General features: G+C 48.0%; 2 protein-coding genes across 4 annotated transcripts in view; one reads left to right on the top strand and one right to left on the bottom strand.

Annotated features, from left to right (window-relative positions):
• Nucleotides 1-1,931, bottom strand: part of LOC113211475 (uncharacterized) — a 7,301-nt gene extending 5,370 nt beyond the window's left edge. The window contains exons 1-2 of the mRNA XM_052271209.1: nt 1,801-1,931; nt 29-1,465 (exon numbers count right to left, since the gene is read on the bottom strand). Coding sequence (XP_052127169.1) covers nt 29-1,457 — 1,429 coding nt within the window. The 5' untranslated portion in view covers nt 1,458-1,465; nt 1,801-1,931. The remainder of the gene's footprint in view (nt 1-28; nt 1,466-1,800) is intronic.
• Nucleotides 1-13,842, top strand: part of LOC113211476 (voltage-dependent calcium channel type A subunit alpha-1) — a 201,110-nt gene that overhangs the window by 95,799 nt on the left and 91,469 nt on the right. The gene's annotated exons all lie outside the window — the stretch shown is intronic.

Below are 13,842 nucleotides of genomic sequence, written 5' to 3'. Positions count from 1 at the left end.
GAAAACTTAATTACTTAAATAAACATACCTTGATGAATTGGATGGAGATAGTTGGCTGCCAGATGTACATCTTTTAAACCATAAATAATGCGGCTTTCAACCAGGTCTTCTATCTCCTGCACAACATCCATGTCGCAAAGAGGCCAATCCTCCAGGACTTCTGATATTTCTTTCTGCATTCTAGCCAAGACAGTTGGAACGTCAGCTACAGTGCGCTCATCTCCTTCCAAGTATATTATACTGCTCACTATTGGTTTTAGTAGTTTTCTAGTAGAGTTTACCAATTCCCAGAAATCTTCATCAAGTACAATAGTTTTTATTGATGAGTCCTTAAATTTAACTCTAGAATCAATAACTGTCTCTTTAAGTTCTTTCTTGTTTTTCTGCAAGCTGGTCAACATCTCTTCTGTTCCTGACCACCTTGTTTTTCCTGGTAATTTTAAAGTGACTGCATTTTGTCCGTGTGCCCTCTTTTGTTTTCTAGTGAAAATAGCTAGAGGTACATGACACCGTTTAAATGACTTCACCACTTTCTGGCACTTGTTGAGTACTGTCTTGATTGATGGTAGTTTTGCAATATCTTTGGTAAGAAGGTTTAGAGTATGAGGTGAACAACCATAACAGGAAATATGTTTGTACTTCTCTTCAATAATTTTCCATGCCTTTTTCATTACTGATGCATTATCAGTGCAAATGCCACTTACTTTTTCAGGGCCCACCTTTTCAATTATTTTAATTAATTCACCACTCACATACTCACTAGTTTCTTTTTCTTCCCCTGGCAATGCCATGTCATAAAATAATGGAGTGGGAGTTGTTATTATAAATGCCATAATACCTTCATTCCTTGCATTCGAATAACCATCTGTTAAGATGCAAACACTATCAGCCTTCTCAACCTGGTTCGCAACACTTTTGTTTATTTCTTCATAATGGTAATCAAGCAGAGCATGACGCAAGTTCCAGTCAGATGGTAGGTCAAATGAGGGTCGGACTTCCTTGAAAAACTTAATCCACTCTGGTGATGAGAATGTAGAAAATGGTAGATTGCTCATAATCATTGCCTTAGACAGAAGAGTCTGGAGCTTTAGCTTTTCATTATCTGTCATTCGGTCTAGAAACTGAGGGACTGACAAAGGCCGTTTACTTCGGTTAACTTCAGATGTAGAAGTAGAAGCTGCAGTACCGGATGGTGATGAGTCAGGGACATTCTCCTGAGGTGTATCTACCTCCTCTCCCTGAATATCCTGTTGACTGGAGGAAGAGCTGGGGGCCAGAGCTTCTTTGATATCAAATGGTATCTTCTTGCAATGCTTAGCAAGATGCTCGGTCATTCTGGTAGCGTTGTAAAACTTCCATGTCTTCCTGCAATATTTGCATGTGGAGGACAAAACTATATTTCGGTTGTCCTTCTCGACAATATAGCTGCCGAGCGTCAAAGTTTTTGTTGGTCTCATTCTGGAACCTGTAGGATAAAAGAAAAGTAAGGTTAGGTTGTTTATAGTTAGATAATAATGAGAATTAACCGCGATGGCGCTATGCCTCCTATTTTGATTCGAAACACACGATTTTCAATCAAGCCTTTGTTTTACTGTCTCAAATATAGACTGCTTGTCATTTGAATCTTTTATTTTTCTCTAGGCTAGGGGCTCTCTCTGGTCAGCCAAAACTCGAATCCGAAAGAATAATCGGCAAGTTAAAGTCAAAATGACAAAGAAATCTAATCATTCTCTTGTTTACACAACAAACAAATTTTCGATTCAAGTAAAAGCTACACGTTTTTAATATAACTTTACTTACATTTAAGTGTGGACGAAGTATAGCAAACCACACGCCTCCCCACCGAACGGCCTGAACGTCTCCTACCTGTAGTACAACACCACACCAGCCGCACCGCCCGCAGCGCTCGCAGCAGTGCCGGGCAGGCCACGAAGCACACGACTGCAGAAGGAGGAGGGGATGGGGGGGGGGGAGGGAAGTCCAAAACTGAGAGAGGGGTGCAGAGAGGGTGTGCGTTACGACGTAGGGGATGAAATACGCTATTTCCGAAATGGTCAAGTTAGTGAAATCATCTGAAATCCATTTTAAAATCCTCACAAATCGCAAAAATCTTAATATTTACTGAAAAAAGGGCAAATTTCGTAAATTACTCAAAAAAACAGTTTTTTACTGTTTTTTACCCGGGTTTTTTACTCGGAGTCAAAAATACCGGTATTTCTCGAACCCTAAACAGATGCTTAGCTGTTAGGACAGCAGTACGTCGCTTTTAGCAGCGCGCTGTCTTGACGTTCCACCTGTTTTCACCTACAAAAAAAATAATAAAACGAGAGGGAAGGATAAGGACACGTTTATTTCTGAAAATATTCAAGAGGTTCCTCTTGATGATTGCGCGCAGTACGAACGGCAGCGTCAGCGGCCTGCTGCGTGCTGCGTGCTGCGTGCTGTGAGTTGGTGTGCGTGCGTCGCTTTAATTAAACCCTTGATGTGCGGCTTTATGGCGGTGAGGTGGGACCCGGGGGCGCGCAGGTGCCACGTGAGGGGGAAGAGGGGCATTTGTTTGATTTTTGTTGGAAAAGGGGGCGGGGGCGGGAGACTGCTTTTCGTTTATATCGATGTTTTCGTGTCACTTTAAATTACTTTCACCCAATGTACGGTAGACTAAGTCCATCTATATCTTTCCTCAGAACGGTCGCTGCATCTCTAGTCTCATGTAAATATGTCGTGCGTACACCTTTGCCACACATGATTCAGACGACATCGTACTTTGCAAACAACGCTTTACAATTTGCAATTTCATGAACTGCAGTTCGATTATTTCAATATCACAAGCGATGCTGCTAAAAGGAAGCTGTAAAGAAAACTTGACTTTGCAGTTGCAAAGTTATTTTTTTTTTTTTTTTAGTATACGAACCCGGAACGGCCTTTTGCAGGGATTAACGGCAGCTTTCTACTCAGGCTACAGGTTATTGGCTACGGCGCGTCTGCTAGTCCTGGTCCTCGACTCACTGTCTGGACGCGAGTGTGGCGGTAAGCGGTGCAGGATGCGAAAGCGGCGCACCGCGGAGCGCTGCCCGTGAATATTGCATGAAACACGTCCCCGCGAATGCTTTTCTCCTGTACCGCCGCGTCGCCAGCTCCGCTGCCCCGTCACCGCTCGCGCCGCCAGGTTTCCTGTCTGCCATTTCACGTTTGTTATTGTCCTAAAATGCGGTGATATGCAGCTGCACTGTCGGAATCCGTACGTGGCGTGTATGGCGTTTTCCGTTTGCAGCAGTGGCTTACTCCACATGAACAGCAGAACGCCACAGTTAAAACAAGCAGGCGTCTGTATTCCATGGCCGAGGCGGCAATAACTCCCATTTGATGTGTACACATGATTCCCGAAATAGTTGATTCCCAGTGATTCCCGTCTGCTTTCATTCATTCCTTAGGTTTTATAGCGGTAGAAAACGCATAAGCGCGCCTATTTCGACAAATTTGTACCATGATTAATATGTGACGACATATATGTCTACATACCAGGTGGCTGATTCACGCCGCGCACTTCTGGAAGTATGCTGTACCGCATACACGAGTGCGGGCGGGCTTGCCTATCACCCCTGTCCGCGGCGCCTTACGAGCCGAGCGAGTAGGCAACCCACCCGCACTCGTGCATTCTGTACAGCATAACTACAGAAGTGCGCGGCTTGAATCAGCCACCTGGTACATGGTTGTATATGCTCATATATGATCATATATGGTATATCGTATGTATCGTATGTATATCGAAACATATAGGGAAGAGCGGGGCAGTTTGAGGAACGCTTCGTTTTTTGGCTCTAAAAACTGAACTATTTGTCGCACAGACCTGACGTTTTGACACAAAGAAGGTGGCATTGGCATGTATCAACCCTTTAAAGCGCGTTGCAATGCGGTGTCTTTGTGAGGAGATATAGCCAGTTCCTCATACTACCCCGCATTCCTCAAACTACCCCATGTGCGGGGCAGTATGAGGAACGCCGTGGGGTAGTTTGAGGAATGGCCTTTTGCTCTTCGTCAATGAATCGCATGGTATCGTGCTTTACAGCGTCAATGCATTGCCTCCTTCCCTTCACTGAGTCAAAATTGCACATCTGTACCTCAAATAGTTTCGTTTTTAGAGCCAAAAAACTAAACGTTCCTCAATCCTACTAAAATATGGCCTTCCAGCGGGGCAATCCTATCGGCCACACGCCATAGCATGGGCTGGCCTATCTTCAATCAGGTCTTCCTCAAACTACCCCGTTCTGCATTGATTCATTCAAATAATCCCTACAAAGTTACGGGGCGTTGTATCATACCGTCCGGCACGGCAAAATAAGCAGGAAGCATGTCTTCTCTTACACAAAAGGCCCCATCGCATCAGGGGCGCTCCGTAATATCGAAATTACATAATATATAAGGTGAAAAAACTCCCGTTTTGGCTGCCAACTTGTCTATTTTGACATTCGTAGTTTAAAAAACGCACCAGTTTACTCGCAGCTTTTACGTATGAACGTTTTTGAATGAAAGTACATTAGGACAATTTAGTACTCAACCTACGGCGGTGTCAGTGCCCGCAATCAAAATTTGTAGGCAGTTCCTCAAACTGCCCCGTTCCTCAATCTGCCCCACTCTCCCCTATGGAACCATATATGGTAATATATAATGCCATATACAATTAAATATAATCCAAATATAGCAGTATATAGTCATATATGTGGTCATGTATGAGGACATATATTACCATATACAGAACATATATAATTATATATGAAGTAAAGACCTCCATTTACCTGGGTTCGCTCCGCTGGCAACTCCGATCAGCGGGGGCCGAGGTTGCTTGGCCTTCCGATGGCGTTCGTTCTGGCTGGCATACGGGTAAAAGAGTACAGGCAGCTGGACTGTGCTGGACTGCGGGCCGTGCTAGAAGGGATCAGGACTTTAGGCCCCCGCCGCAAGCCACAGGCGCAGGCCGGGGCGACGCAGAGGCCTATCTACTGGATGCAGCGCGGCCCTGGCCGAGGCCCTGGCTCACCCTCGCTGGCCGAGGCCGCCACAATTGAGTTGTCTGAGACTCGGTGCACCTGGGGCGACCCGGGCCTTTGTGCGAGCCGCTATCTCTCGGTCCATCCCATACCACGTCGTGCAGCCTGGTGATGCGGATCGCGGCTCGTCGCCACAGCACAGAGTTCTAAATGCCAGCATACGCTCTGGGTCCGTCTTTATTATTTCTGTGTTACGCGCTTTTGTTTGACGTATCATGATAAGTATCAGTATCAAAAAGTAGGCCAACTAGTGCCAGCATGTCGTGCTCGCTAAAAGAAATCGCCCCCCAACCTCTTTCTCTCTTTTCACCTTTACACATTTTGTTTCCCGGCTCCTTGTCTTTCACCCTCCCCCTCTTTTTCCACCTCCCCACCATGGACCACATCAAAACTAATTTCTTTTCCACCCCGTTACCAAATCCAATTTACAAACGTGAGGGGAATCTTTGGCGGGCGACACACCTTGTCTGACGTTGCCGTCTGCACCCTGAGCGCGTGCGATTCGGCCCCGGACGAGGGAGAGCGGTAGGATGGGAGCTTTCGAGACTTGCGAGCTCCCCCCGTGCATTACCCCTTCCTCCTCTCAATCTCGACCACCGCCGGGCTGGACGGAGAGCAGGAAATGTGCCGCTGTATTCTCTAAAAACGGCCCCGCGTGACGCGCGCGGGCTTTCGTGTCGTGTACACAGCGGGCGCTAAGCGGTGGCGGGCGGCGCGGTCAGCCAATCTGACAACATGCCTCGTGAAATTGTCGACGCTTTGTCGCGGGGCTCTCTCCGTCACGCAAGGGCCCGCGAGCGGGAGGGGGAAGCGCACGTGGGCCGCAGTGGGATTTGTATTTCATTTACTGCTCCAGGATGGGCTATCAGACTGCTAAGGTAAAATGCCGCACCGTTTTCGAACGCACTGGTCACACTGCTGAATTTCCAGAGTACTTTGAATTAATACCAAAGACTGCAACATTTATTAATTCGAAGTTCACACGGCTCCTCAGGGTAGTGGTTTTGGCTGAGCAGGCCAAAAGGCTTGCTGCTGCCACGCGCCCCGCCCGCCTCGTGTGCATAGCAGATTATTATCTAATAACACAAGTGCTTTGTTAATAAAAGTAATTACAGAGAGGAGCAGCTCCGGTCTTTGTATAACCTCTCTCGCCCACGCCTTTTCCACGCCCCGGCCTCCCGGCTCCGGGCTGTGCTGGGGGCCTAGAGACGAGCCGGAGGAGGAAGGAGCCAGAGGACACAATATCTGCCTGCTCCCGCCTAGGCGCGCCTCCTGCCGGGACAATGCCGGCGGGTGAGCCCCGCCCGCCCGGTGGCCTTATCAAGTTAAACGTGAGCAGCCCTTGCTGCACTCCACGACGGCCTTACGTTGTTAAACTTGCATGACGAAGAACCAAAAAGAGTTTGCGCTCTATCCTGCCGTAAAGCAGAGTTTCGGGGCAAAGGTCACCATGTTATACTTATGCAGCGTATAGAACAGGAGGTAGTAAGTGCAAGACACAATTTTTAATCCCTGTGTAGTTACAGATGTGATGTGTCTCTTTCGGATGGGCGAAGTTTTATTTTGTTCAAATGTAGATACAAGTGTGTCAGTACTTATTCAAAATTGCATCTTGCTCGATTTGCGCTCAGAAGCATCTAGTATTGAAAAAATTGTCCCTTGCCGTTTAGTGTTGTATACGAGGTGGTACATGATCATGCATACTGAGATGTTTTCCTTTTAGTCCCTTCCCTTGCTCCATCCCCTTCTACATCGTGTGTAGCAGTCCGTGCCAGTTGGCTTGTAATTTTCCAACATTGTAATTACAGATTGGTGTCCTTTACTGGAGAAAATAAAGAAAATTGTTTTGCAGAAAATACAAATTTTTGGCATGTAACAGTTTATTAATTGCGCATCGCATCGCATCGCATCGTGCATTTTATATTTGACGAATAAAGGCCCCTTTGTGATTCAGAGTGTAAACCTCCTTGGCTGCAACTTGGCACGGTCGTAGTTCTACAGTACGCTGGCCAGTCCGTCCGTCCGGTCCGGTCCGGAGGCTGTTGGCGCTGCTGGGCCTGGGCCTGCATGTCGCGTCGCACCGCCGCACGATATGGAGCCGTTGTGCCTGAAATACGACGCGGCGTTATCGCTTTTTGAAAGCTCATAACCGGGGAGTAAAAGCGTTGATACCATTAACTTTTACGATACAAGCCCGCAACGCTGCTGCTGCAGCACGAGCAGCGGCAGTGGCGGGATGTGCGCAGAGAATAATTGGCTAGGCGCGACAATCTGCTTCCGTGTGCGTGTGAAGGAAAAGGGGTGTGTGTGAGAGAGCGCTTTCATGGGAGAGAGGGGTACACTCTCATGGAAATGGATCGTTTTGTGCTCCGCGAGAATGTGTTTTCGAGCTAATTTCAATCGGATGGAAATTTGTCTCTGGAGTAGACACTGAATCCCATTCGCCATAAATAAGCTTAGTGACCGGTTTAAAATTTGTTGGCAACGGGCATAATCCTTTTTTTTTATAATGGATAAACCACTGACGATGATAATCCATAGAAATATCCTACCGCATCTGTTACGCTCTCTTCCATTGCATGAATGCTGACCATCTCTCTTTTCTTGTCGCTCTTTGCATACTTGCTATACTGAAGTGTGACAGAGAACGGAGAAAAATGTTTTATACATGCTTCTCTCAACAACACACTGTTGATTGTCAATACACGCCAGCGCTTGCTCTCGGTCTCTTCGCTTTAGATCGCGGCGGGCGGCGGGGCGTGGGGCGTGGCAGGGCGTGGTCGTTCGGAGAGGAGAAGGGTCGAGAGGTGCCAACAGCCACGTCTCCTCCAGCGCTGAAGCGGAGGGGTTCCGAGGACACCATTATTTTCGTTATTTTTGTACTTTTCCTACCCTCTTATTACGTGGCATCCACCATATACCTTTAAGACGTTCTCAACACTACCGTTTTTCTGACCTACTACGTCAGTATTCCTTCTGCATAAAAACATACCTAAATTGGACGCCTCAAAAAAGACAAAAAAACAAACAAACAAAAAACACAACAGTACAGGTCTGAAAGGAATGTTGATTCAAACATTTACGTTTTAGCTGGGAGCCTCTTTCACGCTTTGTCGTCATACGAATGGAAAACAGTATTTAATCTTCGAACAGTTACAGATCAGCGTGCCTGTTCTGCTTGTCTCGTTTCCTTTGTAAAAATATACATTTCCGTGTATAAATGGCCTGTCAAGGATAAGGGGGTACAGCGGCAGGGGAAGGTGGGGAAGCACGTGGAAATGTTTGATTGCGAATGGAAATGTCGTCCGCAGCGCTGCCCCTTTCCTGTTCTGCCCTGCTCTGAGTGGCAGCCTCTCGCCCCCACCTCGCGATTCTACCGGAAGAGAGTCGCGGGAGGTAGGGGGTTAGGGAAGCATGCAGGAGTTTTGGGACGCAAACACTGTGAAAAATATCCATTGCGATAGTAACATTTTTACACGAATCAAATTGTCACGCTGTTAACTGAAATCGTTAACGTACGAGATGTTTTAGTTTTCTGCATTGGCATACTTATCATTGACAAGCAATCATTGTTCCTGTCGCAAATTTACAACCATTTTTTAAAAGTCTGGGATTATGAAAGCTATGGTGAATTCACTAGGTTAGTGAGGTCGTACGTTTGTCTCCGTGCAGTGTTTCTCTTGTTACTCCGCAGAACGAGGCACGTATACAGCTGGTGCTGGTCACCTGTTGAGCCGGGCTGCTGCTGCATCGAGTTTACTCGGGTGTTTGTTCTCGCCCTCGAAGCAACAGATTAAATCGACTGTAAAAGAGCAATGGAACATGCCCATGAGGCTTATTCAGTAAACTTCAACTTTGTTCGAGAATTCTTTAAACCATCCGTCAGAAAGCGGGCGACAAGTTCCCTTATACATAGCACTAATGTTTAATAAACGTCTTTTTTAATATCTCGAAAGTAGTTTTAGCACTGTTTTAAGCAGCATGCTTTCAGGAAAGTTCTTCTGAGTATTGCTACTGTAGTGACTCGTCTTGGGAGGCTGTGAGTGTACAAACTGGCGTGTTGGTGTAGCTGTCCTTACACCACCCAGCCCCTCTCTCCTCCCACCTCACTTCCACGGGTTTCTCTCTCTCTCAGCACAACAGAGGGTTGGAAAGGGAAGGGCCCCTCTTTCCTGCCGGCCAATGAAACTTGTGCGGGAGGCCCTGTGATCGATCCTTCCTGGGCACATTCCTCCTCTCTGTCGCATTCCTACTTTCTCTAATTAATTAAAAACGGTTAGCTTCCGCCGCAACCAGCACCAGCAGCTGCCCTGAATAATTTTCCCTCGGCGCCGCCGATTTTGCTGCTTGCTGGGCCGGAGGCTCGGCGCGCCGTGGCGGGGGGATCTGAGATCGGCAGCCCCTTCAATCAGCGTCTCGGTCTCGTCGCGAGGCGGGGCAGGGCGGGGTGGGGGGCGGGTGGGGTGGTGCTCTTGAGATTCCTCGCTCTTCTCTTCAGCTCTGCGCGCTGCCGTAAAAATGCGGAGAGACATTTCCTTTATTTGCTTACATTTTGTTGTGTGATGCGGGCCGCAGCGTGCTGCTTATTTTGCGGTTTCTCTCAGAAAAGCGTTTCATCACTCTCATCCCGCTACTAATATTTTACCGCTCTGTGTTTGGCATGTTAGGCGAGCGGCGAGCGGCAGGAATTCTGGCTATAATTGACCATTCGTAATAATACAAATTTAGTCCTTTATAGCGATAGTATTATTTTACGAAAACAATACAGAATATACAAAAAAACTTGACGACCCAGAACGTCAACTTTTATTTTAATAAGAATAGTTGTGATTTCGCGTAAAACAACGAAAAAAACTTAGCAACGAATTTTTTCGTCTTTTTGAACAGTGCACTAGTGTCAACATGGGTTTGAAAGGGACTCATTGTTTGACCCAAATAAGAATGGTGGCAAATGAAAAAGTTATGCAGAGTCACGTGCGTTGGAGAGCTATTCAACGCCGAGTGACGCCTGCCTCATCACCCCCCCCCCCCTTCCCTCCACTACCACCCCACCTCTCTTCTTCCCTTCAAAGTTTTACACTTCAAATTGTGCTTGGAAATGGGAGGCATAGCTTTATATTTACAATCAACAAAAAGAATTTTGTTGATTTGTGTCGCCGCTCATCGTCGTGTGTATTGATTTGAGAACGACACATAAGCGTAAACCCAATTGCATGCCCTTCTCTCCACTCAGAGTCGTCAACAATATTTGAACTGTGAATATTTAATGGGGAGGAGATGGCACGAACGGGCGGACTGTTCTGGAACTGAGTGCCCTAGTGCCTAAGGCCTTGGGTGGCATGGCTGGATGACGGTTCTGCGCACATTTACTGGTCGCAATGAGCCTGGTTGGCTTGAAACACGTTCTACCATTGAGGGTGTGTAGCCAGGCGCCACATCTGCTACAGTACAGCGGGTGGGCATTGGGATGGATGGTGGGAAATAAAAAGTATCCTAAACTTGCGCAGTCCTATGACAATTATTGTGATGGTGTGAGACGCCATGGCCGCTCTAAAACACCAGGAACAAGGTTTTTTTGCAAAGCTTTTAGGCGTTGATCTTAAATACACAACGTGGTAGGAATGGAGATAGAGAAAGAATAATAGCAGCATCTAGTTAAAGGGAAACAATTAAATTCGTAATCTCCCTCGATGATATTAGAGAGGTTAAATTAACATGATTACAGGGACGGAGTGCGCGTGCCGTGGCGTGGGATAGTGTTGTGCGAAGGGATGGGAGGGGACCAGCGGGGCCAGGGGGCGCGGTGCTCCAATCTACGCGTATCTCTCTTTCCTTCCCACCCTCGCTCATCACTGTACCCTCCCCTCCCCCTCCCCCTTTCTCCCCCACCCCTTTCTGTTCCAGAGTAACGCGGCCAATCAGCCCGGGGCTGTGTTTAGCTCAGTGCCACCGCTGCAACCTAGGCCAGACGGAGCGAGAAACTATGAAAACTTTTGTGCTTTCTCTTGGAGAAAACATACGACGGACAATCCATGAATTTTGGTTTTGTTTTGCGGAAGGTTTTTGGTCGGGGGGTGGGAGGCGCTTCTGCTTTGCTCACGGCCAATAACCAAAGCCTCCAGACCACGTCGTCGGAGCGAGGAGAGGCAGGCGTAGCCTCAGGCGTAGCCCACAGGGACCTCGTTTGGGGTCCACGACAACAGCCTGTGGCTCAAAATTGGGTGAAAATAATCGGATTGTCTTCTCTCCCAGCCACCCCTCCCCCTTTTTCTCCCCCCTCTCTCTGTTTCTACTCTGCGCTGCCTGCGCGCCGGTCGCCAGAGGCTGTACTGTACACACTGTCCAGCACGCCACTATACGTGTCAGCACGTCAAGAGCAACGAGGACACAACTGCTAAACACGAGCGACATGCTAATCCAGAGCGTAGATCGTGTGGAGATTTTCTGGCGGTTTTAGATGGTTTAGCTGCCCGAGGGTCAACAACATTACTACCATTCATTAGGTAATCTTTATTCACACGGTCTGAAATTTTAAGGGAGGCGAACGCGCGAACCCCGCGTCCCGAGGTGGAAACGGGCATTAGGAAACTCGTACTGCGCTTTGATCCTCACTCATTTCAAGCAATGGTTTGCAAGAGGAGAAGAAGAGCAAGCGTTGGTGTTCTTTTGAAGCACATGTGTATTGTCTCTCTCTCTCCCTCCTCTCCGCTGCCACTTGTTGAGTCACACAGTGCTTTCGCTGCCCTTCTTTCCGAGTGGTGCGGTGGCGCTGGTCGAGGCGGCTGCAGGGCGCTTGGGTGGGAGGCGCTGCGAACTCATATCGGGTTTAGGGCCCCTCAAGTGGGCGCGGGCACCTCACCGTGCCCTCCCCCCCTCTCCCTCCCAAATCCGTGGGCGTGGGTGACAGGAGCGGCAGCGCAGATAGATCCATCCATTCCATCAACTCTCAATTTCCCCCTCCCTCTGCCTCGCTGCTTTCGCCTGCACCCGTGTTTCCCCATCCCTCTACCGCGACTCCCTGCGCGATTTTGTCTTCCCCGTGCTCCGGCCGCGAGGCTCATATATACTGCATGCAGGATACCATCACGTCTTTACACCTTACTGCCATACCATACACCCTGAATGAAAAGGTACAGTTTTGCCCTCATAATTGAAATATTTCCATGCGCAATATTTCTTAGAGGTACCAGTTTGTGTCACGTTAAATGCAAGTTGTCAAACATATAGAAGAGGTACAAAACCGCAGGCATACAATCTTGTTTCAGCTACCTTCCATTAGCCGACGTCACTTTTGAGAGAAATGTGTCCTATGAGTGTTTCACTTCTGATGTACAACAGATACATCGGATCAATCTTCTTTATAGGAGTGTTTGATAAAGTGTTCGACACACCCACTTCGCTTCGGGATATATCACTACTGTTCCTGATCCACTCTCCTCCGCGGAGGGTGTATTCAGGTGGAAGGCACCAGGCCCCCCTCCCCTCTCCCCCGCCTTCAAGTCCGGCGAGACGTTTAATGTATTAGGGCGGATCGTTCGCCGCTGATTCGTGTTTCCACTGCTTCTCCCCAGCAAGAGGACTGCGCGGAGCGCAGGAGGATCGTGGGGGGGGGGGGGGGGAGAATGCTCAGCAGACCGGGTAGAGCGGGTCTCACCGGGCCCGGGATCACTCTGCTTTTATTTCCACTAAAGCACCGTCAATGTGGTTTCGGTATTTTCTGCTGTGCTCGCGCTATTTTTTTCTGATCGGGGAACCTCATTGAATGGGGCGACTAGGAGCGAGCAAGCAATTCCATATAGTAGTTTGCAAAGTGAGAGACAGGAAATTGCGTTCGCTTCTCGTCGGCGCCGAACACAGTTGCGAATTAATGTTTCTCCAAAACCCCCTTCGGCCTCCCCCTCCCCCTCCCGACCCTCGGTCCGGCTGGCTAAATGGGGTGGAGGTGGGCTGGCCCAAGGATCTTAGGCCCAGATCAGCCCACCCCCCACTCTCTCTATCCCACCCTTTTCGTACCTTGCCCGTAAGCACTAGAGGAACAAACTGAGCCGCATAAAATCTCATTCCATACGCCCTGTCGCTGTCTCTCTATTTTCTAGCTCCCTCCTCCAGCTTCCCTTTCCACCTACCGGCATTTCTCTCTCGGTTTCGGTCTAGAAAAAAATGTTTATTTTCGGTACAAACCTGTTTTCACACCAGCAGTGTTGAGAAAGGGTTCCAGCGGATTCGCGGGCGCACTTTTCAAAATGAAAGCAAACTGTAAATGTTGGATAGCTTTTTACCATGTCTGGCGTCCAGCATGTATACAAATAATGACGCTCGTGCGCAGCTCCCATTAGGAACCTGGCAAATTACCACCGAATTTCTCCCTCTCAGGGCAACGGGCAAAAAGCTACGTCCAACGTCCATCAACAGCCATAACCCTGGCACTGCTGCCCCATCCTCTTTTCCCCACAATGCTCTCTCTCTCTCTCTCTCTCTCTCTCTCTCTCTCTCTCTGAAGTAGATATTATTTACCTCTCTGGTGTCCTCGGTCGCATCCCAGCACCAACAACAATAAGTTTGCTACAGAGTAATCGCGTTAGAGAAGTTAAGGACAAGGGGCTGCCCGTATGGCCTGTTAAAGCATAATTTTGTCATATTTTCGTCATTTATGATATGACAAACCAATCACCATTAAAACTCAAAATAACGACGAAATAAATGACGAAATAAATTCGTGTGAGTCGATTCGGCTTTGTCATTATGACGTGTTTGTTTCGTCATTTATTTGTGCTGAAATCGGTCAATTTCACGACAA

The sequence above is a fragment of the Frankliniella occidentalis genome, unplaced genomic scaffold, assembly GCF_000697945.3.
Source record: "Frankliniella occidentalis isolate FOCC.00 unplaced genomic scaffold, Focc_3.1 Scaffold6, whole genome shotgun sequence".
Taxonomy (NCBI): domain Eukaryota; kingdom Metazoa; phylum Arthropoda; class Insecta; order Thysanoptera; family Thripidae; genus Frankliniella; species Frankliniella occidentalis.
Note: the sequence above shows the minus strand (reverse complement) of the source record. Positions and strands in the feature narration are given on the sequence as shown.